Source organism: Haemorhous mexicanus, chromosome 3, assembly GCF_027477595.1.
Source record: "Haemorhous mexicanus isolate bHaeMex1 chromosome 3, bHaeMex1.pri, whole genome shotgun sequence".
NCBI classification, from domain to species: Eukaryota; Metazoa; Chordata; class Aves; order Passeriformes; family Fringillidae; genus Haemorhous; species Haemorhous mexicanus.
In genome coordinates this window covers 86,339,830-86,367,745 of record NC_082343.1, presented here as the reverse complement: position 1 = coordinate 86,367,745, position 27,916 = coordinate 86,339,830, and the positions used below count along the sequence as shown (strand labels likewise).

Below are 27,916 nucleotides of genomic sequence, written 5' to 3'. Positions count from 1 at the left end.
AGGGTAGCATATGTGTTTTGTATTTCTGGTGGAGGTTTTGGACAGCTCATGGCAAAAGAGCACTTCAGAGATGACATCCTGGAGCTTGTCTGGAAGCCTCCTATGGTGAATCTGGGCTTGCTGTAGGTTCATAATATATGGAATTAGCTTTAAAAGTCAAATCTGCCTAACAGAAATAAGGATGCTTTATATGTGTCATATTTACATCTCTTTTCTGTACAGCTGTGTGAAACTTCAAAACAGTTATTATGAGGGAATCCAGAGTCTCATTTATTACTTTGGAGACAGAATAAAAATAGGTTTATCCTTAACCTCTTTCAGTGCCATTCAGTTGTGTTCAAAGCTGTCATGGCCAAGTAAATCACAGCATGCTGCATTATGTAGGATTTCTGTGGTGTGATCCTGGTGTCACACCAGTCAGCGCTATAGACAATTCAGTTCCCTGGTTGTACTTCTTTTAGTTGATGCTGTAATTCAGAGCCTGGCTAATCCATCTGTTGCAGGCGAAAAGATCCTGGCCTTCACCCTGGGTTTTTTACAGAGATCTCTGTGTGTTTCTTGGACCTCATGTTTTAAGGAGTTAACCAAAACACAAAGACACTACTTTTGGGATTTTAATGTTGAGCTGTGTTGGGCTCCTGTTCAACAAATACCTCATCTCTCTGACTCATCTCGTTCATAATCTCTTTCAAGCAAGACCTGGAAAGAGGAGAGATGTGTTTCAGTGGTCTGTTGTTGTTTGCTTCCTCTCATGCTATGTTTAAAACATCAGTACTGACTTTGAAGATGATGTTAAGTCATGAATTGCTGCTCCAGTCAAACAGCACACACACAAAAAAAGGTTACGTGATATTTCCTTCCTTTTTTTTTTAACCTTTTTCTTTTTCAGAAATTGGCTGCCTTTAGGGTAGTTGTTTTGAAGTTACTAGCATTAACAGCATCTGGAGGCACTGAGACATCAACATAGTTTTAGGAACTTCTCTTATCCTGTTTGGGACTTTACTACCCATTTTAATTTTTCTCTCATGTTTCATCTAAAAGCCTTTATGTAAATTTTTGCCACTGCTCAAAATACTACAATTGATAACATTTAACAGAAAAGCAAATGCGGGAGTTCTAGTATTTTGCTGCCTTTACTGGGTATTTGTGTGAGGAAGAATTCACAATTCTTCGTGAAAATAACAAGTTGAAAAGTAATACATACAGTTGAAAAGCAGAAAGAGAAATGTTTAAATCTCAGTGGCAATTATATAATGAAATGTATATGTGTGGTTGTGCAGTTTAAACAGCACACATTCATCAGAACAATGGTTTTGAATCTTTTCTTATCTAGGATACAATTTGTATGATTCATTAATGACTGAATTTTCCTGGAAGAGAGTCGTCATAATCTTACTCTGATGCTTGAATACATACAACAGTATGCATTTAATACATGCTGCAGCTAGTTGTGGTTGACAATAAATTTCCCCAACTGTCTATAGGTTTGCAGTATCTTTTGTCAACCACAACCAAGACAGGACTTAATTCATTGGTTTGCAAGTCTTTCCTGCTTAGAGACAAATAAGATTTAGAAATAGTTATTCATATCACTGGTGATTTTCAAGTGTAAAATGAGCAGGCTTCAGTTTTCCTAATTAATTGAGTCCCAAGGGGAATACTATGGCTGCATTTTCATATGCCAAAAGATTTTGCTTTTATAGGGGAAGAGCACTTCATTTGTATAAATATTAAAACATGTTGCCTGAATTCTGAGGTTTAGTAAGAGTCAATGCTTGAATCTCTTGATTATTGAATTAAATTTTCTCAGCAATCTGTTGTCCTTATCTAGAAAGTCAAATGATAATCAGAATCCATTGTCTTGAAAATTGCTGCTGTCTAAAGCAATCACCAAACTGACTGACCCTCATTAACTTCAGTAAAGTGGATCATAGAAGTAACTTAGACAAGAATGAATGAAAGAAAATGTTGTCCATCTTCCCCTTTCAGTCAGCTTCAGCGGATGCAGATCATACACTAAAGCTACAATTATGGAAGAAATAAAGGACAAAGTTAGCTTGTCCAGCAGATGCTGAGTGGGCTGAAGCTCCCCATCAGGACAAGAGCCTGTGAGCTTAATGCCTCTTGCAAAAAGACTTATTCAATAGGCTCCCCTTGATCAGGGGCATGTAGTAAACCCCAGTCACAAGGTTCCCTTTGTTGCCTCAGTCTCTGATTCCTGCCTGCAGGCTTTCAAGCTGCTCATGGTTCTTCTTCTAAGAAAACTCTCCTCACTCAATCCAGCTCTTGAGGCAGAGAGCAATCTCTCCACTTCTCCTTCCTCCCCTGTCTAATTAGCCTTCAATAATCATGCTCCAGTCATGGGATTTTTCACACTGAGCTTCAGTAATGGCAACAAGGTTGTAGCTTTTTAGCAGCACAGTGGCTTCCAGCTCCTCCAGTTTTTGCCAATGCTGTGTGCATTGGTGTAAAGGCACCTCAGCTGAGTTGTCAGCCGTGTCACCTTCCTTGAGGAACACCCATGAATTCCTTTAAGACATTTGCCTCCCTGGTGTTTTCCTGTTGGCTTCTGTTCCTCAGGAGTCCCTGGCTCATCTCCCTAAGGCTGCAAGTGTGCTTCAGTGCAGCTAGCACATTTCCGCATCAGCAGCAGAGGATCCTCACCAGCACCCCATGACTCTAATCTTTGCTTATCACCCCACAGCATGCCAGGGACAAGCCTGACACTGACAGCCCACAGCAGTGGAGCCAACTGATGGTTCTACTGGAGAACATTAGGTTAAGAAGAGTGGAGAAAAGCATGAACAAGATTATGAAAGAGGGGAAGTTTAGCCCAGGTATTAAGAAGAAATTCTCTACTGTGAGGGCGGTAAGATGCTGAAATAGGTTGCCCTTAAAAGTTGTGGATGTGCCAGGCCTGCCACTGTTCAAGGTCAGGCTGGATAAGGCCTTGAGCAGCCTGGTCTAGTGGGGGATGTCTCTGCCTATGGCAGAGAGGGTTGGGAGTAAATGATCTTTAAGGTCCCTTCCAACCTTTTCATTCCATGATTGTATGATTCTGTCAAGGGGTGAGGGCAAAGTAAGGGCTGGAGATGTGGTCTACAGAGCAAAGGGTTGAAATAATATGTATCAATTTTTCAAGACTGATAGAAGAAATATTGGCAAGTAAACAGGAAGAGCCCTCTTCATGATACGTGAGAAGCATCATGATACGTGAGAAGCATCAACTAACAAAGGAAGCAATGTCAAGATAAGAAAAGGGGTGCTAATGTTCTCGTATAAAAATACGGTTTTCAACTGGCATTGATGATTAGGAGTGGAAGTCATGTTGGACTAAATGGGCAAGGGTAATGTGAAATCAAAGATGAAAATAGTTTTGTTTGTAAGACTTCACAATTTGAGGATTCCTGCAATAATTATTTTCCTGTCCTGTATTGCCAAATATGTCAGTTTATTAGGAAAGAGAGCTGTTACTTGAGACAAAAACTGTAAATTAGCAAAACAGAAAGTAAGGTACAGTTGTCACAGCCACATGGTGTAGTGAGTCATGCAACTCATGAAGGAATTAAACTCAGAAAATTTAGATATCCACTATTAAATAAAACATAATATGCTGAAAAATGAGTTTTAAAAAACTAATTCCTTAAGTTTTTTATGCTGTTTCCTGGGAAGCAGGGCTTACGGTATTTGTGCTGTCTGCTTTGGTTATCAGTCATTTGCTCTGCAAGTAAATTTTGATAGCCAGCTTGGAATCACTTGGAAAGAAGTGAAAGGTCAATAATACCTTCAAGTAGGCTTTAAAATCTGTAGAAGAGTGAAGGAGAGTCCAAGTTAGTATGCCTGAGATAAGCTGAATGTTGACATTATATATTCATTTTGGCAAATGCCAGGTTGACAATGCACACATCCTTCCCAGCTGCTGGCACAGCATTGCCCTCTCTTGCTCTGCATCTTGCATAACATGGGAAGACATTGGAACCTGGGGTGTGGGAGGAGGGCTGAACAGTGACCTCTATTACTTCCTGTTTCTAATGGTATATTTTTTACAATCCAGATTTCTGACTGCTTTTACCTGAGGATTCCTGAAAGGCATTGGTTTTATTCATCCACAACATTAAACAAGCCCAAGGGATTAAAAGATTTCTGTTCCTTTTTAACATTGGATAGATTAGAGAGTTGAACAAATGCTTTTATCTTTAATGAAACTATATACTATTAGATTTTTTTTTTGTTTGAATGTTTCTAGAGTATAATTAGCAGTACATGAGCATTGCTCTACAACAAGGTCTTACTTCTGTTTGCTATTTGCAGATTCATTGCTTACATGCTTATTTGTTCTGCATGCATTTAATGCATACAAGCTATGAGCATTATTTTAACCTTCTTTGTTGTCTCTTATTTTCTTAAAATATTCTTATAGGATCATAAGAGATCCACCAAGATACAATGTAAAACCTATGCTCTTTAATAAATCAGCGGGATTTTAAAAATCAGTATTAATATTTATTAACTCTAATTACAATATATTTTCTATAATATGTTACTGGGAAATATTTTAGTATAAGGATACATTTAATAATGATATTTTTTAAATATTAATAAATTCACCAGTGGCATTTTTCGGTGCCATTGATACTCATATCTCAAGTACCCTAAGTAGCATCATTACAAAATGCAAAATACCTACTTACTTCTCTTAGTAGAGGCTGAGTCTTTAAATTTCAAGGTTCCTTGTTATCTAGTCTTCAAAAATTCCAAATAGAAAGTGGCAAGTCTTGCCAAACCATAAAAGATACGGAAACTTTTTGAAAGATTCTATTTTAGTTAAATCTCATCTGCTAGCATTAATAATTGCACCAAAAAATTGCCTAATTATCTATCAAAAATTATGTAAGCAAATAGAAGAGAGCTTAAACAAGAACAACAATATTTGTGTTTTACTGTGATCTTCGGGAGAGGTTACCTTGAAAAACTGCTCTGGATTGCCTAGTTTCCTTGCTCACCAAAGGCAAAATTACCAAGTATACTCAATGTTATGCTCTGAAAATATAGAACAGTAAAATTTGTATCCTTCCTTAATTTATTAAAAGAAATAAAAATGAATGGTAATTTTACCAAAAAAATGTGCTATTTTTAAAGTATTTTTTAAACCTTGAGTTGAAGCAGTTGTACCCTTGGGAACATGGGTGCTGTCAAGGCAGAACTATCCAGGTGTTGCAAATTTGTTTCTAGTAGATACTGTGGAATACGCTGTCAAAATGGTAATTTCTACCTTATTTTTAGAAAGAGGAGTCATTGTTTTGTTTGGAAGGGTACATATTTCCGGTATATGAAAGTCTCATTTTAATTCATGTAGCCTCAAAGTATAGGTAGGTGCATGCATTACATTATCCCTTCATATAATTTTCATTATTCAGAAGCCTATTTTTATCACATCTCATTCACATCTCATATTTATAGACTCTTTAGTGTAAATGTTGATGAATTATTTTAATTACACAGGTTTTCAAAGCTGTATATGTACAATTTATGAATTCTTTTTAATAGGAGGAGTTCACTTTGTATCTCTGCATGAAGATTCTGAACTTGAGACTTGTATGTCTTTTGTAGATTTGTTTTGATACTTGTTTTGGGATTACACGCAGAAGTGACATGATTGAGGGCAAAGTTTTATTAAAGTTGAATTGTTCTGACTGTGCACAGGAGTCTCATGTTGGGCAGATGATAACCAAGCTGATCCAACTCTTTACCAGATGGAAGAGGCTGGTAAATAGACATTGCATCACCTGCTGATCAGGCAGTCAAGGAAGAACTGTAAATGCAAAGCTGCCTAATTAACGGGTTTTACATCAAAAGATTTCTGTCACCTTGCTGTCCACTTACCTAGCCCAAAATTTGGTCAGTGACAATTTTACAGGAGATAGTGATGAAAACCGTGGTAAAGTTGAGGTAAATGTTTCCCCTAAATAAAATCAGGCTGACTGCTCCTGGAACACCTTCCTGTCTTTTGTGTGTTTGGAAAAGTTTTCCAGCAGGATTCATCCAATGCAAACTTGTAAATGGCAGGCAAGAATTTTTATTTATATATATGTGTGTATATATCTGTATATGTATAGATATAGATATATATTTGTCTGCATGTGAATACACATGTGAGTTGGCTGGAGGTACAATCTAGATTGTTAATAGGATGCAGTAATCTGTTTTGAGTGGTTCAGATATAGTTATTCTTAGGCATACAGATTTGTGTAAGAATATCCTTTGGTCAGTCAAAAATACTCATTTACAAAGAGTTACAAAGAGTCAAAAATACTCAGTTACAAAGAGTTACTGAACATTAATGTTATAGGGGATATGCATTTATATAAAAACACAAATTATAATAATTTTAATTAATGTGTCTTACTTCTTTTTCCTCTGAAATAACTCCAGTATATTTACATATAGAAAAATCTTGTATACTTTTAGAGAAGTATTTTTCGTTACATAATAGCTATTTATTTCAATTTCAGGAAGCAAAGAAAACAGTTTGGGTTTTTTTTAGTAGAAAAAACTGTGGCAAAAAATTACTAACTTAATTCTCAGCTAAGTCTGCATCACTCCTCTTGGGGTTCAGGAGAAATGCATCGTTAAAGAACAATATGAAGGTGAATTGTTTGAATTTGAAAATACATACAGATACATAGTGTGTCTTCTAGCAGTTAGCATTTAGTCAGGTTTTTTCCTGATAACTATATTGACAACACCCTAGTACAGCTCTCAGCTTACATGTTTGAATTTCAAAGAATTTGTTCATTTATTTGTCTGGCTATGAAAAGCAGAAGAACTGTATGTGCAGAGTAGTCACCAGTTTGCTTTGCGAGTAGATGGGTATGATGACATCTAATCCTGAAAAGTGGTGTCCTGGGGAGTTCACACTTTTGGACGAGTTTGTTCCTGTGACAGTTTCCTGTAGTGTTAATCTTGTGAGAATGCATGTTGATTTCTCATAGATCTCATGTGTCTATAATCAGTAGAATTTTAAACACTAAAATTTTGAATTGGACTTTTTCTTTCAACATTTTCATATGTAAATCCCATTTCTACTTAAAGTAATCGTTTACGATAAAATAAGACTGAGATGCATTTTGAAAGATTAAATTTACTGTTATTTCTCTTTAGTTTCAGGCACTGCATTCTGTATCAGAAACGCTGGGTTTGCTAGGAAGGAACAACATACTAAGAAATTCTTTAATATCCCTTCTCTTATCCAGAATCCGTCAGTTTGCTGAGCAGTTGTTGCAGGCTCACCAGGTACTGTCATCTTTTCTTTTCGAGAAAGCCCAAAGAGTGGTGTTGGGCAGTGTTTTGGCTGTATTTATTTGTTTTTTAAAATGTAAAGAAAATCATCATTCTATAGAATATTCTGATTTATAAACTGAGAACATGCTAGGAGCTACCTTAAACAGCAAATTCAAAAAGAGAGGCATAAAGTAAGAGAAAATTCCATACAGAAAGGTAAAATTATCAGACTGGATAATAAATAGACTGCATAGGTTTTTAGATCATACTATATAATTTGCAAAATACTTTAAATAATAAGTTAGAAGACAGTGCAATGTATAAAATGTTGACTGTGCAGGCAATACAACTTTGGCATTCAGCTAAACAGAAAATATAACTTTGGTATTCTCTCTCTAGCTTATGTAAAACTGGAAAGTCAGCTGCTTTATTTTGTTTCATGTTTCACATTATTATTATTTCAAATTATTAATTTTCCTGATGCAAAAGTTGTCCAGCACACAGTATCATATTTAGTTTGTTACAATGAGTAGGAGCTAAAGAGCAGAATAGCACTTTCGCTAAAATTTATTCTTAAATTAAATTATTTCCAGTAAACTATAGAGGAAGGAGAGAGAGAACAGATGTTCCTTTAACATTTGAAAAAGAGATATATGAACTAAATAGGGGTTTCATAGATTTTTCATACATTTGTATGTTTTGGTATGTATTTTATACGAAATGTTCAGCTTCACTTGGGATTGCAACTTAATTTTACACTATCCTTAAAACTTTTTATTGGTGGAAAATAAATTTATTGCTACATATCAAAAACATTCACCATAGATTTATTTTGCAGTGGTGTAATTTAACAAAAGGCTTAAGTGTTGCTCAAGCAGTCTTAACTTTTTCTCTCTAGGATATGGTGCAGTAGTAAGTTTTGACTGTTGGAGAAGGAGTATGTGATTGCCAACCCAAATTTCCAGTGTTTGAATCATATTCTGAAAATGCCAGTTTTGAAAGAATCAGACAATGAGCTGTGCCTTATTTTAGGTTACTGTTAGCAAACAAGATTTATTGATGGCAACCAAAAGTCAACAGACTTTTGACAATTGTAAGGATAGGGAAGAGTGTAATTAAAAACAATAATTGTTTTTTTAAGTTTAAAGCAGCTGTTCATTTAAACATTATTAAATCTCACCTGTTTAACAGAATTAGTCATCTTTCTTTTCAGAGTTTTGCCTGTGGCAATGCAGAACCTTTCAGTTCTCCACAGTGATGTCAAGCTCATACTGAGCACTGTGCTTTGCTGAGTTAGTTACTATGTAACTGCTTAACCTTGCCATACTGTAATTATTTTTATTGCTTTCATATTTGGTGAAGCCTCAGGAGCTGGGCATCTGTCAATCTGTAGCTGACACTCTGTAGGACTTTGAAAAGCTGCAGTACATGTAGGGAAAGTAACTCAAGTTCTGGTTTGCTTAGCTTGTGGTGAAATCAGTGGTTTTAAAGTTCATGCATTCTTGCATTTAGTCCTAATAGATGTATCATGTTCATTTACAAACCCTCATATATTCTGCATGTGATAATATTCTGGAAATAGATCACAATAGGACTCAATTGTGATGGCCTGAGTTATATACCTGCTTCCAAATGTTTCTGAATTTGTCTAGCATGACTTCTGGTAGATATGATTCTAAAAAGGACTGAAGTATTTTTTTTTTGTTTGTTTTATAATCAAATCTAATGATACAATATCAGCTTGAAAAACTGATATAAAAATATATAAAAACCACCAGCTTAAAAATAAAACCTCCTCATAAATACTTAAATTAGAGTTTGGAGAAAGATAATACTTCATATAATCAAACTTCATTAGCTGACAAGTATTCTAATTGTGTTCTGTTACTTAAGCAAAACCACTGTTAATTGCAAAGAGTATCTCCCATTTAAAACAATCAAATTAGAGATTCTTAATTTTAGCTATGATTAGAGGTGTGGAAATACATGAGGTTAGTTTTGCTTCATTGTTAGTTAGTTTTATTGTTGTTGTCACACAGGAGAAATAAAGAATTATCTAAGGCATGTATCCAGGTTAGGTTGCAATTAACTTTTGAACATTGATGGAAAACAGAAATTGAAAAAAATAGCTTAGTCATCCAAGCAAATATCTGTTTTATTTTTTTCTAGTATTTTTTTTTTTTTAATTGAAGATGGTTTTCAACACTGACTTGGAATAAAAACAACATTCCTTTTAATTTTTCTAAGTGAATCATCTAGATAGCTCAACATTTCTATTTTAATTTTCTCATTAAGACTTGACCTAACTTCCAAGTAGTTTGCCATATGCATGAATTCAAGAATATGCAACTTTATATTCCATCGTATCTTCAGTAGGAAGTGTGCTCAGCTCAGCCCCTTGCAGGTTTGTGTATACATCTTTGATAAAAATTGAAAATATTTTACTTTTGAATTCTGACTGATTTTAGAGAGTTTGTAACTGTGTCCTCTTGGAACAAGCTCATCATTCTATGACCCACAGTTCCAAAGTGCTATCTGTGCCCCATGCTTTACAAATTAAAAAATTAGGTTGTCTATTGGAGAGTGTTTCTAATAAAATACAAGAGAAAAGTACAGAGATTACTCTGAATATTTTTAAATTGTTGTCTAATTGGTTAAATCCTTTAATCTTACAATAGGCACATTAATGTCAAATACATGAATCATAACATTTTGTATACAGTATTTCCACATATTAATATGGAAATTAAAAGTAATTATGGAGCGTGTAAAACAGTATAGTTATCCTGATTTTCCACACAGTTAAGATGATTTTTATGTTACTAAACTCTTAAGCAAGTTAGTAGTTTGCTTTAATTCATTTAAGTACTTCATCGTGGGCTCAAAGTAAAGCTCATACTTAAGTGCTTTGCTGACACCAGCGTGCTGAATTCTAGGCAAAAGCATATTAATATAAACTCACTTGGATCTCTTTATTTTTACAGATGTTATATATGGTCTTTTGAATTTTATGTATAATAGGAAGTTTTCATGCGTCATAAATAAAATTTATGAGAATACTGTAATTGAACCTTAAGTTATTATGAAATAGAAATTTTTTGATCCCCAATTGGATTTCTGCTGCAGAACAGATAGAACTGTAAGAAACTAAGATTTCAGAATCTAAGATTTCAGATATTGTGGAAGATGGATTAATTTTCAAATGTTGAGCTCCTCTCATGATAGCAGATTTTCCTTTATGATAACTTTCAAAGACAAAAGGCCAGAAATGGAAAGCACATAGTGGTTTACTGGGTTTACTGCTCATTTCTGACCTCCTCAGTATTAATTCCAAGAATTCTGAAAAAGAAAATTAGAAACCAGAAAACAGACTTGGAAATAGGAAAGAAAGATACACTATGAGATTTTGGAAAACTCTGTTATTCAGTATTTGCTGATGCATAGCTTGGGTAGCATAACCCTAAGTTTATATCACAGTACTTTCTGTATAAAGTTTTTACTTTTTTGAAACTTTAAAAATAGTTTTATCACAAAAGCTCTACACTGTATAGCTGTTTGTTTGGGGTTTTGTAATCAAAGCACCAAATTATATGTAAATCTCAATATTATATGTAAGCATTAAGTCCAAATTCAGATGTGGGTGCTGACTTCTCACCTGGAGTGAATGACAGAGGGTATAAAGGGTGAGATTAATCCTCTTTAGTTTAGGTGTATGTAGTAGACCTTGCTGTCTGCTTCTTGCAAAAGTCAAACAAGCAGCTAAGATTAGCTAAAAATTTGCCAACATGATGATAGATAGTCATGCAAGGTTTTGTTGTATGTTACATAAATTCTTGAGAATCGGGCTCATTACAACAAAACATCTTTGACTCAAAAGAGCCAAAGGAGTTAGACATAAGGTGATATTTGTCTCACTTGAATTCAGATTTCTATGATATTTCCATCTGACTTTCTTACTTTAACTTTCCATTGTAGTCAATGGAGGGGAAAAGTAATTTCTTGTCCAACCTATGTCCTCTTACATAATTATGATAATTGGTCGCAGAGTTGTTTTCGTCTTTCTTCTGGCTATGAGAAAGGACATCTAGGTTGATAACCTGAAATGCAGATATTTATGTTAAATAGTCCAAAGTTAAGGGACAAAAATCCCATAATATCTCTACAAAAATGTCTTTTTGGGTGATCTGGGCAAGAGATGTTATTTGAGTGAAGACCTGATCCTGCAGAACATTTAAACAGGTAGTCATGCAAAGCATACTTCTGTCTGTACACTGACAAACTTATGTAAATAACGTTATTAGATGTTTGGAGCAAGTTATATTTTAGTTACTGTAACTAATAAGTTAAGTTAACTTAGTTATCATATATTTGAATTCTATTAGTGGCCACAAGAGGCTGGTGATTGATGATGATGGATTGTAGAGGATATGTAGATTGGAGCTTCTTGTAAGATGTATTCAGCCATGGTGTGTCTGATGCATGTACCTCTGAGCAGGAAGACTGTAAAACCAGCAGTCTATGCAGGCAGTGTATTGAGGCAGAAAAAGAACCAAGGGGAGCACAGAAGCACTATGGTTTTGAGTATTTCCTGAGATTTTCATTGCTATTCAGCACTGTGTAGCTAACAGGCATGTCACTGGAATGTCAAACTGCACAGGAACAGCTCTATATGGAAGCAAATTAAGGGCTGAAATATTCCTGTGGCTGGAGAGCCTTTTTTTTTTCCCTAGCTGGCTTGCAAATTAGAGGCTTTGTGAATGTCAAGTTGGACTAGCTCAGGTGGTAATCAGTTCATCAGGGAAAATGGAGTTTTCCTGTAGCTGGGTTCAGCTAGATGATCAAAAGGCTTAAAGTGCTGAGAACTGAGCTATTAATGCCAGAGCTTGTCTTCGTAAGCCTTTCTCCTTGCATCCATTCTGTATCCAATGGTTGCTCTGGGCAGGTGTGATACACACCACATGCTTTATTCCAAAGGCAAGTGTGTCTGATGTGATGTGGAGAATTCTTCAGACAAGTTCCTCTTTTCAGGAAGTTTACTTCATTTATGCAGTATGTCTAATCTCTTCAAACATACATTTATACACATTGCAATAAAGGTTTCCTATGGGTTAGAAAAAAAGCTATACTATTTTTTCTCAACTATGATAGAAAATGGCTAAAATAGTTAATTAGAAAAAAACTACTGAGACTATTATGCAGATAGAGAAGCTAAATACCTTTTGCAGTCTGCTGTTGTTTGAGGTACTAAAATGGCTAACAAGTATATTTGGCTTTTTATAATTTCTACTGTTGACTTTTGCTGATGCATCAGATTAATAATACTTCACCTAGCTAAAAAAAAGAGATTGGTGTTATGTAGACCTTATGAAAATAATTTAACTTGCATCTGGACATCTGTTCATCCTTTCTGAGATGTAATTTCTTTCTTGTTATGCTTGTAAGCAGAGATTTTAGTATATTTCAAATTGTGAATTCTTAAAGATGCTGCAAAATAGTGCTCTGAGTAAATGTAATGTAATTTTTATTCCATGCAACTGCTGGTGCTACTTATAACTAAGGAAATAATGCATGGATAAAATAAGTAGTGGATCTTCATTTTTTTCTTATAAACCTAGTGTGGAGATACGGTTTTGGGAATATGTAAATCTCTTCCCTGAAAGGCAGGAATGAGAGAATCAGTCAAGACTTGGTATATGCCAAAAGAGTGCCATACAACTTTGAAGTGTATACCTGCTTTTGTTACATATGTCATCCGCTATTACAGATTAGATTTTAAGATGCTTATATGTCAGACAGAACTGGAAAATGACAAATGGTTCATGCAGTGTTCTCTTCCCTCTCATATTATCTTGAAATGATACCATTAAGTAGAAAGGAGTTTAGAAGTGTTCCTACAGAACTAAAAGGTAGCAAGGCTTTGACTACAGTTAGGTGCTTGGCAAAATTGAGGATGACATGTAATCAGAAAACCTCAGATGTGTTTGGGAACAGAAGCAGCAAATATCGATTACATGAGGAGAACTGTCGACTAGGGTATTATTACTCTTAATATTGGTGAATCATGTCATTCATGGAAACATAGTACTGGAAAAGGAAAAATGTTTAATTAAACATACCAAAATATAGCTCAAAAAGTTACTAAGTATTATTTCTGGAAATCTTGTTTCAAACTGTGCACAAAATTCAGGCTTAAAAAAAAACCCAAAAAACTAAAACTAAAAAAATCCCATAAGCCAAAACACAACAAAAGAAAAAAAAAACAAACAAAACAAAACAAAAAAAAAACCCCACATGATTATAAATTAAATTAAATTGCCTATTTGAATTTCTGGTGCAGTTAAGCTTTCATTACACCTTTTTTAAAATGTGGGTTGATGCTGCTTTTGCTTCCTTATTCTCAGTGTTCATACTGTCCTTTTTCTATTGCTTTCTTTACAGCTCATTTAGTTCTTTTACATGCCTGAAAGCAGAACATGAATAAGGACAAAATTTCAGATTTTTGTGGCATGTGCTGTATACCTGCTAGTCTGGAAGACCATTTGATTTTTACTTAAACCTGTGTCTTCAAGTAGATAGCTTTTCTGTTCCTCTTAGGCTCCCTTCTTCATTGAGCATTCCTGCTTACAGAAAATGATTTGCAAAATGGAATGACGTTACAGAAAATTGAGCACTGCTTCCTTAATGCTTTTTGGGTATTGCAGTTGTCTATGTCAATAGCATATATATACCATATGTGCTCTTAAGAGTTCAATTTCCGGGATAGGTGACAGATTTTTTACAGATTTACCTTTGGCTTTTGATTTTAGAGAATTGTTTAACGTCCTCATTATGCATGCTTTTAACACAGTTTCACTAAATGCTTTTCTGGGATATATTATAAATGCACAGTTCCTGTGTCAGTGGCTTTGCAGTCTGTTTGCTGCTTTAGTATTCCACATCTTCATAAAATGGAAAAATAAAGAGTTGTAGTCCAAGAATTTCTAACTGGGAATCACTGATAAAATGATTTTTTTGTTTTAAGAGTAACTACAGCTTATAATTAAACTCTTTTTAAGACCTTAAATGAATGAAGTAAAATGTAAGTGGAAATTATGGAATTGTAGAGATATTAGTGTAAACTCATGACTCCATCTTTCTTTCAAAACATTCTTTTCATTTTACAGGACACATCAGTATCTTGGATGTCTCAGCTTTGCGCACACTTATCTTTCTAAACATGTGTGAAAGATCTGTATATAATGACTTATAACGTCAGCTTGGCCCCTTGGAACCTCCTTTGTTGGTTTCATTTGGTTTTGCTAAAAATACATTTAAAGCAGTGTTTGTCTACCTATAGAGCTTATGCACAGCCATCACTTTTTTAAAGACCAAGAAGATTAACTGATGTTTGTTTGGTGCTCTCTAAAATGTTTAAGTGCTGCTGCCACAGTCAGAAGGAGCTGCTGTCCCAAGTTTGGCTCTGAAACAAGCAGAATTTGTCTTTCATGGATTTAACTGATGAAGAAGTTACAGAGCAGGTTTATATCGGGGTGAAAGGTATCAGCTGCATAGAGTTTGCTTCGTAGCTAAGATTGAAATTATGGTTTGCATGGCTGAGACGTGGAAGATGAAATCTGGTTCCATAGCATATTTTAAAATTAGTATATATATTGGGTGACAGCACTCTCCCTGGCTGATTGAGGCTTGATCTGGCAAGACAGCCAACCATAACTAATTCTGTGCCCAGAGGGAAAAGTGGGTTCCACAACTGGTGTCATCAGCAACTCCTATTCATTGCTACATTGACAATATTTCTGGTGTAGATTTAATTTAGGGAGATAGGTTGGGATGAGATAAAGCTGAACATCTTTATAGAAGATATCAGAGATAGATTTAAAGTTGTTGTGCTGAGGACTTAGGGATCTGAGAGTTCCATTTTAGGTAGGCACTGATGATGTAGCCCCAGTCCACAACTGAATCAGTGCAGCTAATTTATTGGTGGACCTAAGTGTCAGAGTGAGTTTACTGGGACTCATAGGGACTTTGGAGATCTGGGAATGGGATACTGGACTAGGTTTGTGGTGAGGCAGAAGGACAGCAGCAGCTAAGTGTGTTTAGATCTGTGTGTTAATTGTATTAGTTGCTGGATTCGTGTAAGGCTTGGATGTCCAAGATTTGCGCAGCAGAGGACGTTTTGCTGAAGCTGGAGGTGTTCCTGAAAGAGAAGCTGAAGTGTTCTCAGGCAGAATATATGATTTATATGGCTTGATTACATTGAGGATTAAGACATTGCTGGTTGCAGTCTTGAACTTGTATGAAAGGCAGGTGACCAGATACCTCTGCTGAGTTGAACCGCAATTGTCAATGCACACTTGCACTCATATACTATTACAGAAGAATTTATGGCAGCACAATTTGTGTTGCATGTCCTGTAGAATTATTTCTTTTCTGCTAAAGTATACATTTGAAATGCATGTAGCACCAACCTTCTTGAATCCACTCCAGTTTAGCTTCCTTTTATTTAAGAAAGGATTCTTTTCACTCGATTGCAATAGCAATTCACATAGGGAAAAGTCAAATGCATAGAGCAGAAAAATGAGAAAAATAGAAGAAAAATATATGTTTATTTCTTCTTTCTCACAGATAATGACACATCAGGTTGCATGAATATAGTGCAGACTTTGAAGATGTAGCTTGTACGTTTTGAATTTCTTGGCATCTGTCATTCCTGGAATTGAGTTGGCAAAGACCAATTAAACCTCTGGGTGTATTGTCTTGAAACAAGATCATTTGGGCTCTGTTTCATCTTTGTAATTAATTCTTTCATTAAAAGTTAGTACTAGTGCCTCTTGAGTTTTCAGATTATTAAACTTCTGGCTGAACTTGCAGTTTTCAAGAATGCTTTATGGAGCCTTATCATTTAATCAAAGATCTTTTACTAAGCCTAGCTGCAACATTTTATACAGAATATTATGGCGAATTGTGTATGATAAATATGAGAGAGTGGAGTAATAGAGTTAAAAATTTAAGTAGCATTTCTGCCTATTGGCATAATTTATAAAAAAAGCATAGTTTAGAGTAACTGAATAAGTTAACCATTTTGAGTTCTTCCTACACAATTTGATTATTTTACCTATGATTCAGTCCTGTTGATTAACTTAAACAGAGTAAATTCGTTGAATGATCATCGAAGTAGGGAATGGAAAAGGTTGGAAACAACATCTGGAAATTATCTAGTATAACAACCTGCTCAAAGCATTTTTTGCACTTCTATTTGTAGCAACTCAGGATTTCTTTTGGCCAGTTTCTCCAGCCTTTTGAGAGCATTCTGAATGGTAGCACAATGCTCTGGTGTTTCCTCTGTGTGTCCATCACTTCTGCTGTTGTGTCATCTCTAAACCTACTGTGTTTGATAAATTTTCTAAAAGCAAGATTATAGTTGCAAATTAGTTGAGTTCCTAAAAGAAAAGATGTTAAGTCATGTAGGGACAAGTCATTTTTCTACCTATGAAGGAGTAATACTGTTCAGGAAAGCTTATAGGAGCTTCAGTAACACTCTAGGAGTTACAAACTAGTGAAGGTGTAATTATCAGTTTATGGAAACATAAGGTGAATATTGAGACATGCTCTGAAACTCCTAATTTTTCTCAAACATCCTGTAGAAAAGCCTTCATTCACCTAAGAATCTTGGAGGATAGCACATAACCCACTTAATTAGCCCTTCGCCTTCCAGGGCTGAAAGATATTTCAGAGGGACCTTGAATAACAGCTAGAACTAATTATATTTAAGTACATTCCATATCTTTTCTCTTATTATTTTTAAATTGTTTTAACAAAGGAAGAAGTTTCAAGGAAAGCAACACATTAGCTTCTCTCTCTGTTTAATTTAGAACTTGCCTGATTTTAAGAAGGGTCTTGAATAACTTGAGCAAGCTAGCAAAATTATTTTTCTAGAAACTGGAGTACTCGGATCTTTTAGGAGCTGTTTTGTTTTTCACCTGGATGTGTAGTTTAGTTAGGAAGCATGCAGCTTATATGATAAGCTTGATGAACCTTTCTTTGTGTCCACTTATGTCAGAGAACATACATTTTTTTTTGTTTCAGAAGGAGGTCCCTCTGCATGACCCTGCTGTTTAGGTCATGCAGAGGGACCAGGTAAATGACCAAGTATTACTGAGAACTCAAATTACATCTAGAGCTTGCCAGGAGCAGGAGTCATCAACATGGTGATCCTTCTCTGTGTTTAACGTCCCTTCTGTATCCATCTAGATATTCTCATTGTCTGCTACTATTGTGCTACTGCTAGGTCTTTGATGTTACCACACCTCCCTTCCAGCCACCTAAACCCCATTACAATTACCTTCCTTTTACTTCTCAAACCTGATTACATACCAAACCTTGTATGTCTTTCACAGACTCTTAGCTCCAGAGTAGCCAGGAGAGGGTAATACCAGAAGTTTGGGGCTGAAGAGGGCAAGGCACTTTTAAGCTTGAAAACTCTTTCTCACTGAAAATAAGAAGTAATTCTAGATAATAGATATGTTTTTCTCAAAAGTAAATGGTGTATAATTCCAGTTAGTATTTCCAATATTGATAGCAAAATTAGACTAGTGGGTTGTGCTTCTGTCAGATAAATGCTGTATTGTTGAAAGACATTATTGTACCATCTGCTGAAAACAGAATAAATTTTCAGGTATAATGTGAAAAGAATACTTTTCTCTCTCAGAAGCAAGACAAAATAATCAATTCTCACACAGTAAAATTCACCCACATTGCAGATCAGGTAAATGATAGCGTTTTCTATCATTAGAGGGTTTTTTCAGTTTGTAAATTTGGAAAATGTTTACCATTTAGACTGAAACTTTGTTTTCTTTCTCAGACCATTTTTCTCTGTGAAGAGGAAGACATAAGTGTCCACAGTTTTCACAGAAGCCAGCATGGGCTTTGCTTTGAATGCGTGCATTTCTGTGTAATAGCAGGCATTGTAAACTCATGTCCTGGACAGCCATGAATACATTAGCAGCTACATTGGAAAGATTCTTTCTTAAAAGTAGAAAATCACTACGTCACTCTAAAAGCATTTATGAAGTTAAAGTAATATTTGTGGTATGTGTGGGATTATAGCAATGATTGTCATAAGAGAAAAAAAAGTATTAATTCTGTCTTCAGAGCAGAGACAGAATACTACATGTTTCATGCCCATGCATATAACAAGAACAGAAAAAATACTGAATAATATTTCTTCTAATTGAGCATCATCCATTCTCTATAGTAACAGAAGCAAGAACCCTTTTCAAAAAGAAAAACAAACCAAAAAAACCAAATCACAGCCAAACACCTGTAGGCATAAAAGAAACAAATTAGGATTGTAGTGCCATTATATGGATTTAAAACTGCCATTCCTAGTAAAAGCAGGGAGCTAGTAGTACATTAGGAAACTCTAAAAAATAAATAATATCATTATTTGCAGTATTAAAGAACATTGTCTGAACCATAGACCTTAATTTCCTCTATGTTTCATGATTCTGCTAGTGAATGCTTTGGCCAACCTTTGGAATGTGTCCCACTACTTTATTCTGCATGGCGGTTGCTCAAGAACTTCTCAACTCTGCTTAGCTGGGAAGAAGAATCTACTTAAATTTGAGTGTCTGAATTTAATTATTTGGAAGTTCTTACCTATGTTTTTGTAGTGTAGGAGCCAATTTCAGTCTGTGGGTTTTTCAAGATACAGTCTTCCATGGTCACGGGTTCTTAAAAATTAATTATCATGCAAAAGACGGCTCTTTCTAAACCCGTCTGTTTCTCTAGAGTGTAGATACCACTGTAGAAAAAGTAGAGGAAGTTAACTTTCGGGGAAAGCATAAAGCTGCTGAAATTCTCCTTGTACATGATTTAAGATTACCAAAAAGGAAGACAGTTTCTGCTCCCCTAATGACTTTAGAGAGTCAGGTGGGAATTAAACTGCTTACAGATTTATCTTTTTATGGAATAATATTTTGTAATTTGCTATACAGCATAACTAATCAGTAAGTGTAATTTACTTTAAAGTTAACTTGTGAAATAATGGAAAAGTGTAACTTGGGAAATAATGGAAAATGTAACTTATGAAATAATGGAAAAATTATTATTATATTTCTCAAAATTCATCTGTTTTCTACAGCTAGTGTTGCTAAATAGGCCAAGCAGTAAAAGGTGTTTTGTGATGAGGACTAATAGTCATTATAATTTTAATGTAGTATTCATTATTATTGTGTTAGTATATAACTAGGCAACATATGATATATGAGAAAGAGTTGATCAAAATGCAAAAAATAAATTATAATCACTAAAAATAATTATTATTGGTTAGTTTGTGGTTTGGGTTTGTTTTTAAAGTTTTTCATCTATTTAAAAATAAATAAATCATAGACAAGGGCATTTCCATCTTTTATAAGTAATCTTCAGGGGATTCTTTGTGTGCATATTTGATGTGTTCAGAGATATTGTTGACAAAATGTTAGTTTCCATAAAATAATCTGGAAAAAGAGAGGACTGAGGGGGAAGAGAAGGTGTAATTGCCTCCCAGAAAATGAAAAGTTGTTACACAAGGAGTAATCCTTTTGTGTACTGGTATGAACGAGAAGAAATGTACTTGGTGATTAAGGTTACATGTCAAACTTACTGAAGTACTGAAATACATTCATGATGAGCATCTTTTGGAGTGCCATAAGTATACAGGAATCTGTCTCAGGGTGAGGGGTGGGATTAAACACTTCAGCCCCCTTTCAGCCATATATCTGAGCTCTTAACTGCCTATTTATATATTATATTAACATTAGTAATTATGGGCAAAATCTTCACAAAGGGGGAAAAGGAGGCAGAACTACACAGCAGATTTCCCCTGCCTCTGAATTTTAGAAGAAATTGAAATACTGTTCTAACTATGAGTGTGAATGCTAGTTTTGGGGAGATTGGTATAATAAGGATGTAATAATTAATGCTAGTAGGTCAGGAAATTTTTTTTACAGAAAATTTACAATATTTGACTCATATTAGAATACTACTAACACATCCCATGGTCGGGATTTCAAATTGCAGGAGGTTAAAACTTTCTTCTTCAGGCAGTAATAAAAATTCAGGATGTAGATTAGATGTGTCCTGGCAGGCATGTTAAACAGGTATTGTGCACAAAAGTGACTGGTTTGCATCAGAGGAAGCCTTTTGGGGATTTCATATTTGGAGTCCTGTGAATTCTGTTTTTCTCAGACAGATTACTTCTGATGTCCCTGCTAATATTCAGTATTCACTGTAACACCTGTGTATAATATAATTTATCTCTAAAGATGGAGGAAGTAGTAATCTTAAGAGAGGGCTTTGAAACTGGGGGAAAAAAAAGTAGCTGAAGACTGGCCTGCATCACTGATCAAGACCATAGAGAGTTGTGCACAGTTACACGTAAGGATCTGAGTAATGAGTAGATTACAGCTGTGTTCACTTGAATAGCATTTCAAAGAATTTCAGCTGTTCTGGATTGCTTTATGCTAATGACAAAATAATACTCAAGAACCTTTTTCTCATGTTCGAATATGTCTATATCATAAGAGCTGTTCTTCAAAATGTATTTTAGCATACATTTCAATTTCAGGACCTACTTTTTAACTTCCTTGTAAAATATTTTAAATTCATTTGAAAGTTAAATTATATTATTGATTCATGGATTCTGAGGTCAGAAGAAGTCATTTAGTCCAAACACCTTTCTACACAGATTTTTCCAGATGCTGAATTTAAGAATGTGTTAATACATCAAATCTGAAAGCTGTTATTTATTCTGTTTATCATTTACAATTATTATTTGCCTCATTCTTTAATACTAGCTTATGAGTTTTGTCTTTCTCTATCTGAATTTTATTGCCTAAAATTAAGTAACAGCTAATTAAAAAAAAAAAAAAAGCAAAACCCAAGAAAAATCCCTAAGCAAGATTGATAGAATATTTTTAAATAGTATTACAGCTGCATAAAGTTATATAGGGCAATATATAAAATATAATTGTATAGTAAGTTAGAGAAATTATGAATGAACTGTAAGCAATTTTCCAATCAGGTTTATGTTTAATCAACTCAAATCAGTAGTACTGACTAAATATTGGTTTGTTTGCTGTGTATTATCTATTTATTAAAATATTTGTTTGAGGAAGAAATCTGTCTAAGGGAAACTAAATCTTTCCTAGAACTCATGGTCCAATAGTAATTCTGAATACTACTGAATTCAAAATTTAAAGACCAGATCCAGAATCTGTTGCAATCACTAGAAGACTCCATTTTACAGTCAAATTACATTAAATTTTTGCATTTATACTGTGCTAACATTATGTACTTCCTGAGTTTGGGTACTCTTGAAATAATAGAATTAACTTAGAAATTATAATATTTAAGACAAGAATTGAAAATTTTTTCATGTAAGAATAATGGAGTTTCCTTTTCTTCTATTTAGAATCTATATAGAATCCTTCTATATAGAAGGATTTTATAAATCCTTCTTAGTGATTTATAATTCTTGCTTTTTCTTCTTCACATAGCCCTTAATTTGTATCACAAATTTTTATGGCTCTGTGTAAGGCATGGCTTCATCATTTTCTGTTGTTTGTGGAACAGACTCTTACCTAATGCTACCTGTACTTGTCAGTGATGTCTGCCCTGGTTGTCTCTTCTACCTGATGCTCTGAAACACAATTCTCTCCTCTGTCTCCTCATCCACATAGTGTACCACATTTAGCAAACCTGAAGTAGTCTAACTGCATTTTCAAACTGTGTATCCTCCTGTAAGAAAGCATCAATTACAGTAATATGTATTCAGTATCAAGCACAAATGTCTGGTTTAAAGAGGAAAGAAATCTTAGTAGTGCAAGATATCTGTACCACTTTATTATTGTTTTCATGCCATCCACATTTTTCTTCTCTTACTGCTCTTGTTTGAACAGTTTTAAACTGCAGTGTAAGATATTCAAAGAAGAAATTAAGCAGAGATTTTGGGGGGCTACCAGGATACAAAGATAAGAGTATTTGAGATTGCTCCAGCAATGCAGTCTTATTGATTCCTAACACTGTTGGAATGGGGAAGAAATTTTTTGGTTGTAACCCAACCCCCAGAAAGATATATCCAAAATAAGATGTACTAAACATAGAAGAGTTCATAGCACAGTTGCCATGGCAAAGCTGTTCTTTCTGTGTCAGGGGAAGTAACTGGGAGGGCTCCTGCTTTTCCATGTGCCCCTGGTAGCCCATCAGTCTCCGATCCTGAGACAGCACCCTGGAGAGCTGCTACCAAGCCAGAGAGCAGCAGTTCTGCCTATTGAGCCAAAGGATCATTTGCTGACTTGGCACCCTGGCACATCTTTCGTCATCTCAAGCTGCTTCCTGATTGATTCTTCTGCCTGAAAAGTAAAGGCAGAGAAGCCAGTGCAGGGCATTTTAAATATCTCTGCTGGCAGTTTTAGACACTTTACTGTGACTGCTGCAATGATGAGAAATTCTGTCAGAATAGCAGCATGCAACATTGCTTTTAACTCTACATGTAGCACCACCACCTCTCCAGCCAAAAGATCTCAATTTTTTGCTGGTTGTATTGTCTTTAAAGATGCATTCTTCATGACTGCTATTTCTTCGAATAAGCAGTTCAGTGTTAGGAAAGAGTGTGACTTTATTCTTCCACCTTAATCAGTATCCATTTGCAGATTTCAGTTCTCTGTGAGCAACTGAGTGCAGTTCATGTGTGCAGAAGTGATGGCTCCCAATGAATTTCTGCACATAGGGGAATTGGAATGAAACAAACATGGCAAATTTTGTTGTAATCTGTGCACAAGGTACCAATTTTTTTTTTAATTGACTCAGCAGAAGATAGACTTCTGGAATTTCACTGACAAAGATAACATGCCTGTAGCCATTTTATCAGTAATATCTTACTTTTAAATTACCTCCCTATGCTAAGTTCCAAATTCCAAAGAAGGCTTTAAAAAAGTAATAAAAAATTCTAAAGCCAAGAGTCTAAAATACCAATTTATTCCTAACGAACTTGTTTCTCCAGTAGAAATTTCAGGATTTTTAGTCAAATGCATAATGGGAAATACAAAGAATTTCAGAAGTTTTGAAGCTATCGGTATAGTTATGAAAATAAGTTGACAGCGCAGAGTGTGGATTTTTTTATGGATTTAATTATGTTGAAATTGAGGCATATTGATTTACTTGCCCTTACGGTATATTGAAGGTCGGCAGGAGCAGCTATGGACAATTCTCTTATCCAATCATAATTGTTTCTATCATTGGCAAAAGATTTTTTTCCCCCCAAGGTCTGAATATTTAAGTGTAAAAGCATTTGCATGTAAAAAGCAAACTCAGAAACAGACCTCCACTTTTCGTTGACATATTTCTAACAAGGCCTTCAGGGCTTTGTTGCTATAGGGAAATATTAGCAATTAGTATGAAATTCAGTAAGTGCACATCTGTCTGCTAAGCTAATAAATAAAACATAGATGGGTTATATTAGTTGCCAATTGTATCCAGGAGCATAAGCAGTGAACTGTGATACTTAAAATAAATTGGCATCTTACAAATACTGTTTGAGAAATAATTATGGTCCCTGAAATGATTAGCCATAATAATAAATTTTATTTTTCCATTTCTTCATGCTATTCTAAAATTAATTAACTTTGTAGAAGTAAAAATATGTTTTTGTAATTAAATCAAATATCTGTTAGTGCCAAGAACTTTCTGGGGTTGAAGAAAGGTCTGCTTCCTTTGATATTCTTTATTTGCAGTCCAAACCATGAAATGTTATGTTTGTATTGAACATAACACTTTTTACACTAGAAAATTTGTATTTTCATAACATTCAATGTGAACATGGAGCCACAACTGTGTTCCAGTCAATTCAAAACTGTACTAGAATAAAGGAAATTCCCTAGCAAATAGGCTCCACTGCCTTTTTGGCAAATGCATTATTCTGTTGAAACAGATCTTCCAAGCAGTTAATCTAGAATTAATATACAAAGTTGATGTTCTAATATGGGTTTTGACATATATTCATTGTGAGAAATACTGCAGAGGTGCTCTGGGAGGAATTTGAGAGCATCTCCTAATGAAGTCTTGGATTGTTGCAGATGATTTTTTATATCTGCAGTTTTTTAGTTCCATCCGCACGATCATATGGAATAGCAATATCTTTTTTTTTCTTCCCCCTCAGGATTGGAGAGCGGAAACCATTCTAGACTATTTCTGGTTTGGATTTTTTTCATAACTACTTACTTTCCTACTTACCTTTAGTAGGGTATCTTTCTTTTTATCTGTGGCTTTACTTTTTCTCCTGATATCTTTTAAAGTTCTTTCTTTTGGGTATTTTTTTGTGGGGGTGTTTGTTTTGGGGCTTTTTTTGTTTGGTTTGGTTTTTCTATTTTGTGATTGTTTTATTTGTTTGGTTGTTCAGTGGGACAGGGTTTTTTACTCTAGCACTTAATGATATTCTGTGAGCCTTTTAGCTTCTCTCATCAATTACATGCATGACAATATTTACCTTACCTTCAGTTCCATTCATTGCCACCTGTTCTACTTCCTACATATAGTCTATTTAATATTTTATCAGTGCTTTCACATTTTCTTTTAATAAGTCACTTTTATATGAGCACACTTTTTCATTTCCAGTGTTGGTACTTGGAAAATTCAGCTGTTGTACCAGCAACTTACATGGAAAAACAGTGACTTCTGTAGTTTGCCATCTTTAAGGTAAAGTTATGTGTATTTCTGAAAGACAATTAAATTCACTTTCTGGGAACTTTCAGATCAAGCAGTGTGGTGTGTTTGGTCCTTTCTTGACTTAAAAGTCAGGCTTTCAGATACTTTATGATTCTTTCTTTCATTAAGAACTTGGAATTCTTTTTTAATAGAGGCAGAAGTACTTCTCTGGGGTTTTTTGTGTTTCTTTGCTGTAAGAACTTTACGTAAAAATATTTGTTCAGAAAATCTGACTTCGTTCATTTAGTTTGGTTTTACCTATTCTTTCCAACCCTTCAAGGGCAGTTGTGCTGTAGAAATACCAATGAATGGATATTCATTTCAAATTTGGAAGGCTATGTCTTATGACATAAAATATGAGTACAGCAAAAGGAAAGCCTTTGAAAATTGATTTCTAAGTAAGAAAGGTTTTTTTTTTTACTTTTTTTTTTTATTCTATGGACTGTGTAAAATTTCAACTTTCTGCAGTCTGATACACACAAAAAAAATGGAAAAAATAACGTGTGTCACAAACTTAAGGAGATGCTACACATAATACACAACCAAGCTCTGTTGTAAATTCTAAAAGTAACTCATTTCTTACCACCTAACTGTTTGTGGTGCTTAGTTTGTGGGCCTGCTTGTACATAATATTTGAGACTGAGCAGTAGATGTGTTTTCCTAGTTAGGGTGCACTGCTCAAAGTGGGCATGTGAGTCACTGTCATTGCTTGGCTTTTTGCTGTCAGCGAGTTTTTGCTGTCTTTCTCAAATCTTTTTGCAACTCTGTCAGCTTTGGATTATTAATAATTTTTCCCTACTATTTCACTATACAGTTTACTTTAAGACTGTTGATTTTTCTAGTTTTAGAACTTCATACTTTTGATTGACTAATTTTGGAAGCTAAACTGCATTTAATTTTTAGTAAATATTCATATTTGTGTCTTGATTTCAAAACCCCAACAGGTATTCTTTGTACTGTTAGTTAAAGAAAAGGGCACATCTTAGATTTGGGTTTTTTGTGCATCTCACCTGCAGTATTGCAGTTTGCAAACCCTAACTGGTTTCCATAGTGAAGCACCTAAAGCTTTTATTTCAAGTTGAAAATGGGAAGGAGATTTTTATATGTCCTTTTAAATGAAATCAGTACATAAAGTGCTTCTGATGTCTCATTTTCTTACAAAGAATTACTTTTTTTTTGCAAAGAGATAGATTTGTACAGCCTACTTGCTGACTTAGACTAACAGATTGTGCTGTTCTTCACAGCTTGCTATATTCTTTACCATACCACTTACATAACATACACATTTGATAAATAAGAACAGTAAAACCAGTCTGGGAATAAACAGGAAAAACACTTGTGTCATTGCATTGCCTTCCTGTTAGACACATTACATTTTCTCAGTGTCCTGATCCCAGCCATGACAGGATTAATTTTTACAGTAGCCAGGAGGGGGCACAGCCAGGAGTAGGAGGTTATTCTATACCGCCTCATGTCATTGCCAGGGGCAAGAGGAAGGGCATTTCTTCTGAGGAGAAAGGGGTTTCTTCCTATAGCCATGGTGTGGGGAGGGAGCAGTTATGTAGTGGTTTGTGTGAATCATTCCCCTCTCTTCTGTCCACTCTGTCATTAGTATTGTTGCTGTTACTGTTCATTTTCTTATCTCCTTGCTATTTCCAGTGAGTTGCTCTTCCCTTGAACCATGATCTCTAGTGTTTGTGCCTCCAGTTCCCCTCTCCAGCCCTCCAAAGGGGAGGGGTAGAGGGGGAGCAAGTCGCAGCGTGGTTTCAGTGGGAACACTAAATTGGAGAATACCATTCTAAACCAGGACACCCAATCTGACTATCTCACAGTTTCTCACCAAAACTATCCTTAAGTATTGTGCTATGCTAATTTTCTTACAGATCATTTGTATTGCATTTTCCCCTCTTTAATTTGCCTTCAAACCATGTTAACGTCCAGAGTTCATTCTTAGAACAGATTATGAATTTGCATAAGTCTCTTAATCATCTGTGTCAGTATGCTCTAATCATGTTGCTATCATGCTATGTCTTTCTAAAACAGTGTTGAGCTTGATTGTCTCTGCAGTGGATACTGCAGTTACTGGAGTAATCACTGTACATGAAATAGTTAACTTCTTTCTAAAAACAAATAGCAAAGAAATACTTTCAGACATGCACAAAGTCAAAATAAATCTAAAAAATGTTCCTGTGTTCCTACAAAATTATTCCCACCACTCAATGACTGTCTTTTCAAATGCTTTTAATATAAATGCAAGGAGAGCGTTTCAAAACATGAGTATTATAAAAGCAGTAGAAGGGCAATTAGAGTCTGTGTAGAATACTAATGTGCTACTCAGTGTGAAGTAGGCCTGTGTTGCAAGTTCAATTTATAGGTGAGCCAATGTAGATTGTTTTCAATATGAAGTATGACAGGCAGTGATATTAATAAAAACTTGTTGCACATATTGCTGTCACTTATTATGCAATTAAGCACAGTTTTAAATCCTATGATAAATCATACTGCATGCTAGAGCAGCAAAACCACACCAAGTATTTTGTCATTATTCTTAAATCAATTAAGGTAGCAAGGTGGTGCTAGCTATTGTAAATTTAAATTTTGAGGATTGTGGTTACTGTAATTTTTATTCATTAATGTAATGAATTATTATTTTGTTTAACCCTCAAGAGCTGGTTCTTTAATGTCATTAACTGAGTGCAGAAAATAGGGTTATAGATATTGTTCCAATGCAGAGCAACTGTTCTGAAACATTTATTAAGGTTTTAAGAGAAACAAGTAAAGATATAAAGGCTGAGTGGCAGCAAAATTGGTCATGTGATAATGTCCTCTCAGAAACTACATAACAGACTAGAGTTTTGGATAAACACAACATATTTAGAGACTTGTAAAATCCTTG

At 34.9% G+C, this 27,916-nt stretch overlaps 1 protein-coding gene across 1 annotated transcript in view; it reads left to right on the top strand.

Moving 5' to 3' along the window:
* MEI4 (meiotic double-stranded break formation protein 4) overlaps positions 1–27,916 on the top strand; it is a 70,410-nt gene that overhangs the window by 24,802 nt on the left and 17,692 nt on the right. Inside the window, exon 5 of the mRNA XM_059843391.1 lies at positions 7,162–7,293. Coding sequence (XP_059699374.1) covers positions 7,162–7,293 — 132 coding nt within the window. The remainder of the gene's footprint in view (positions 1–7,161; positions 7,294–27,916) is intronic.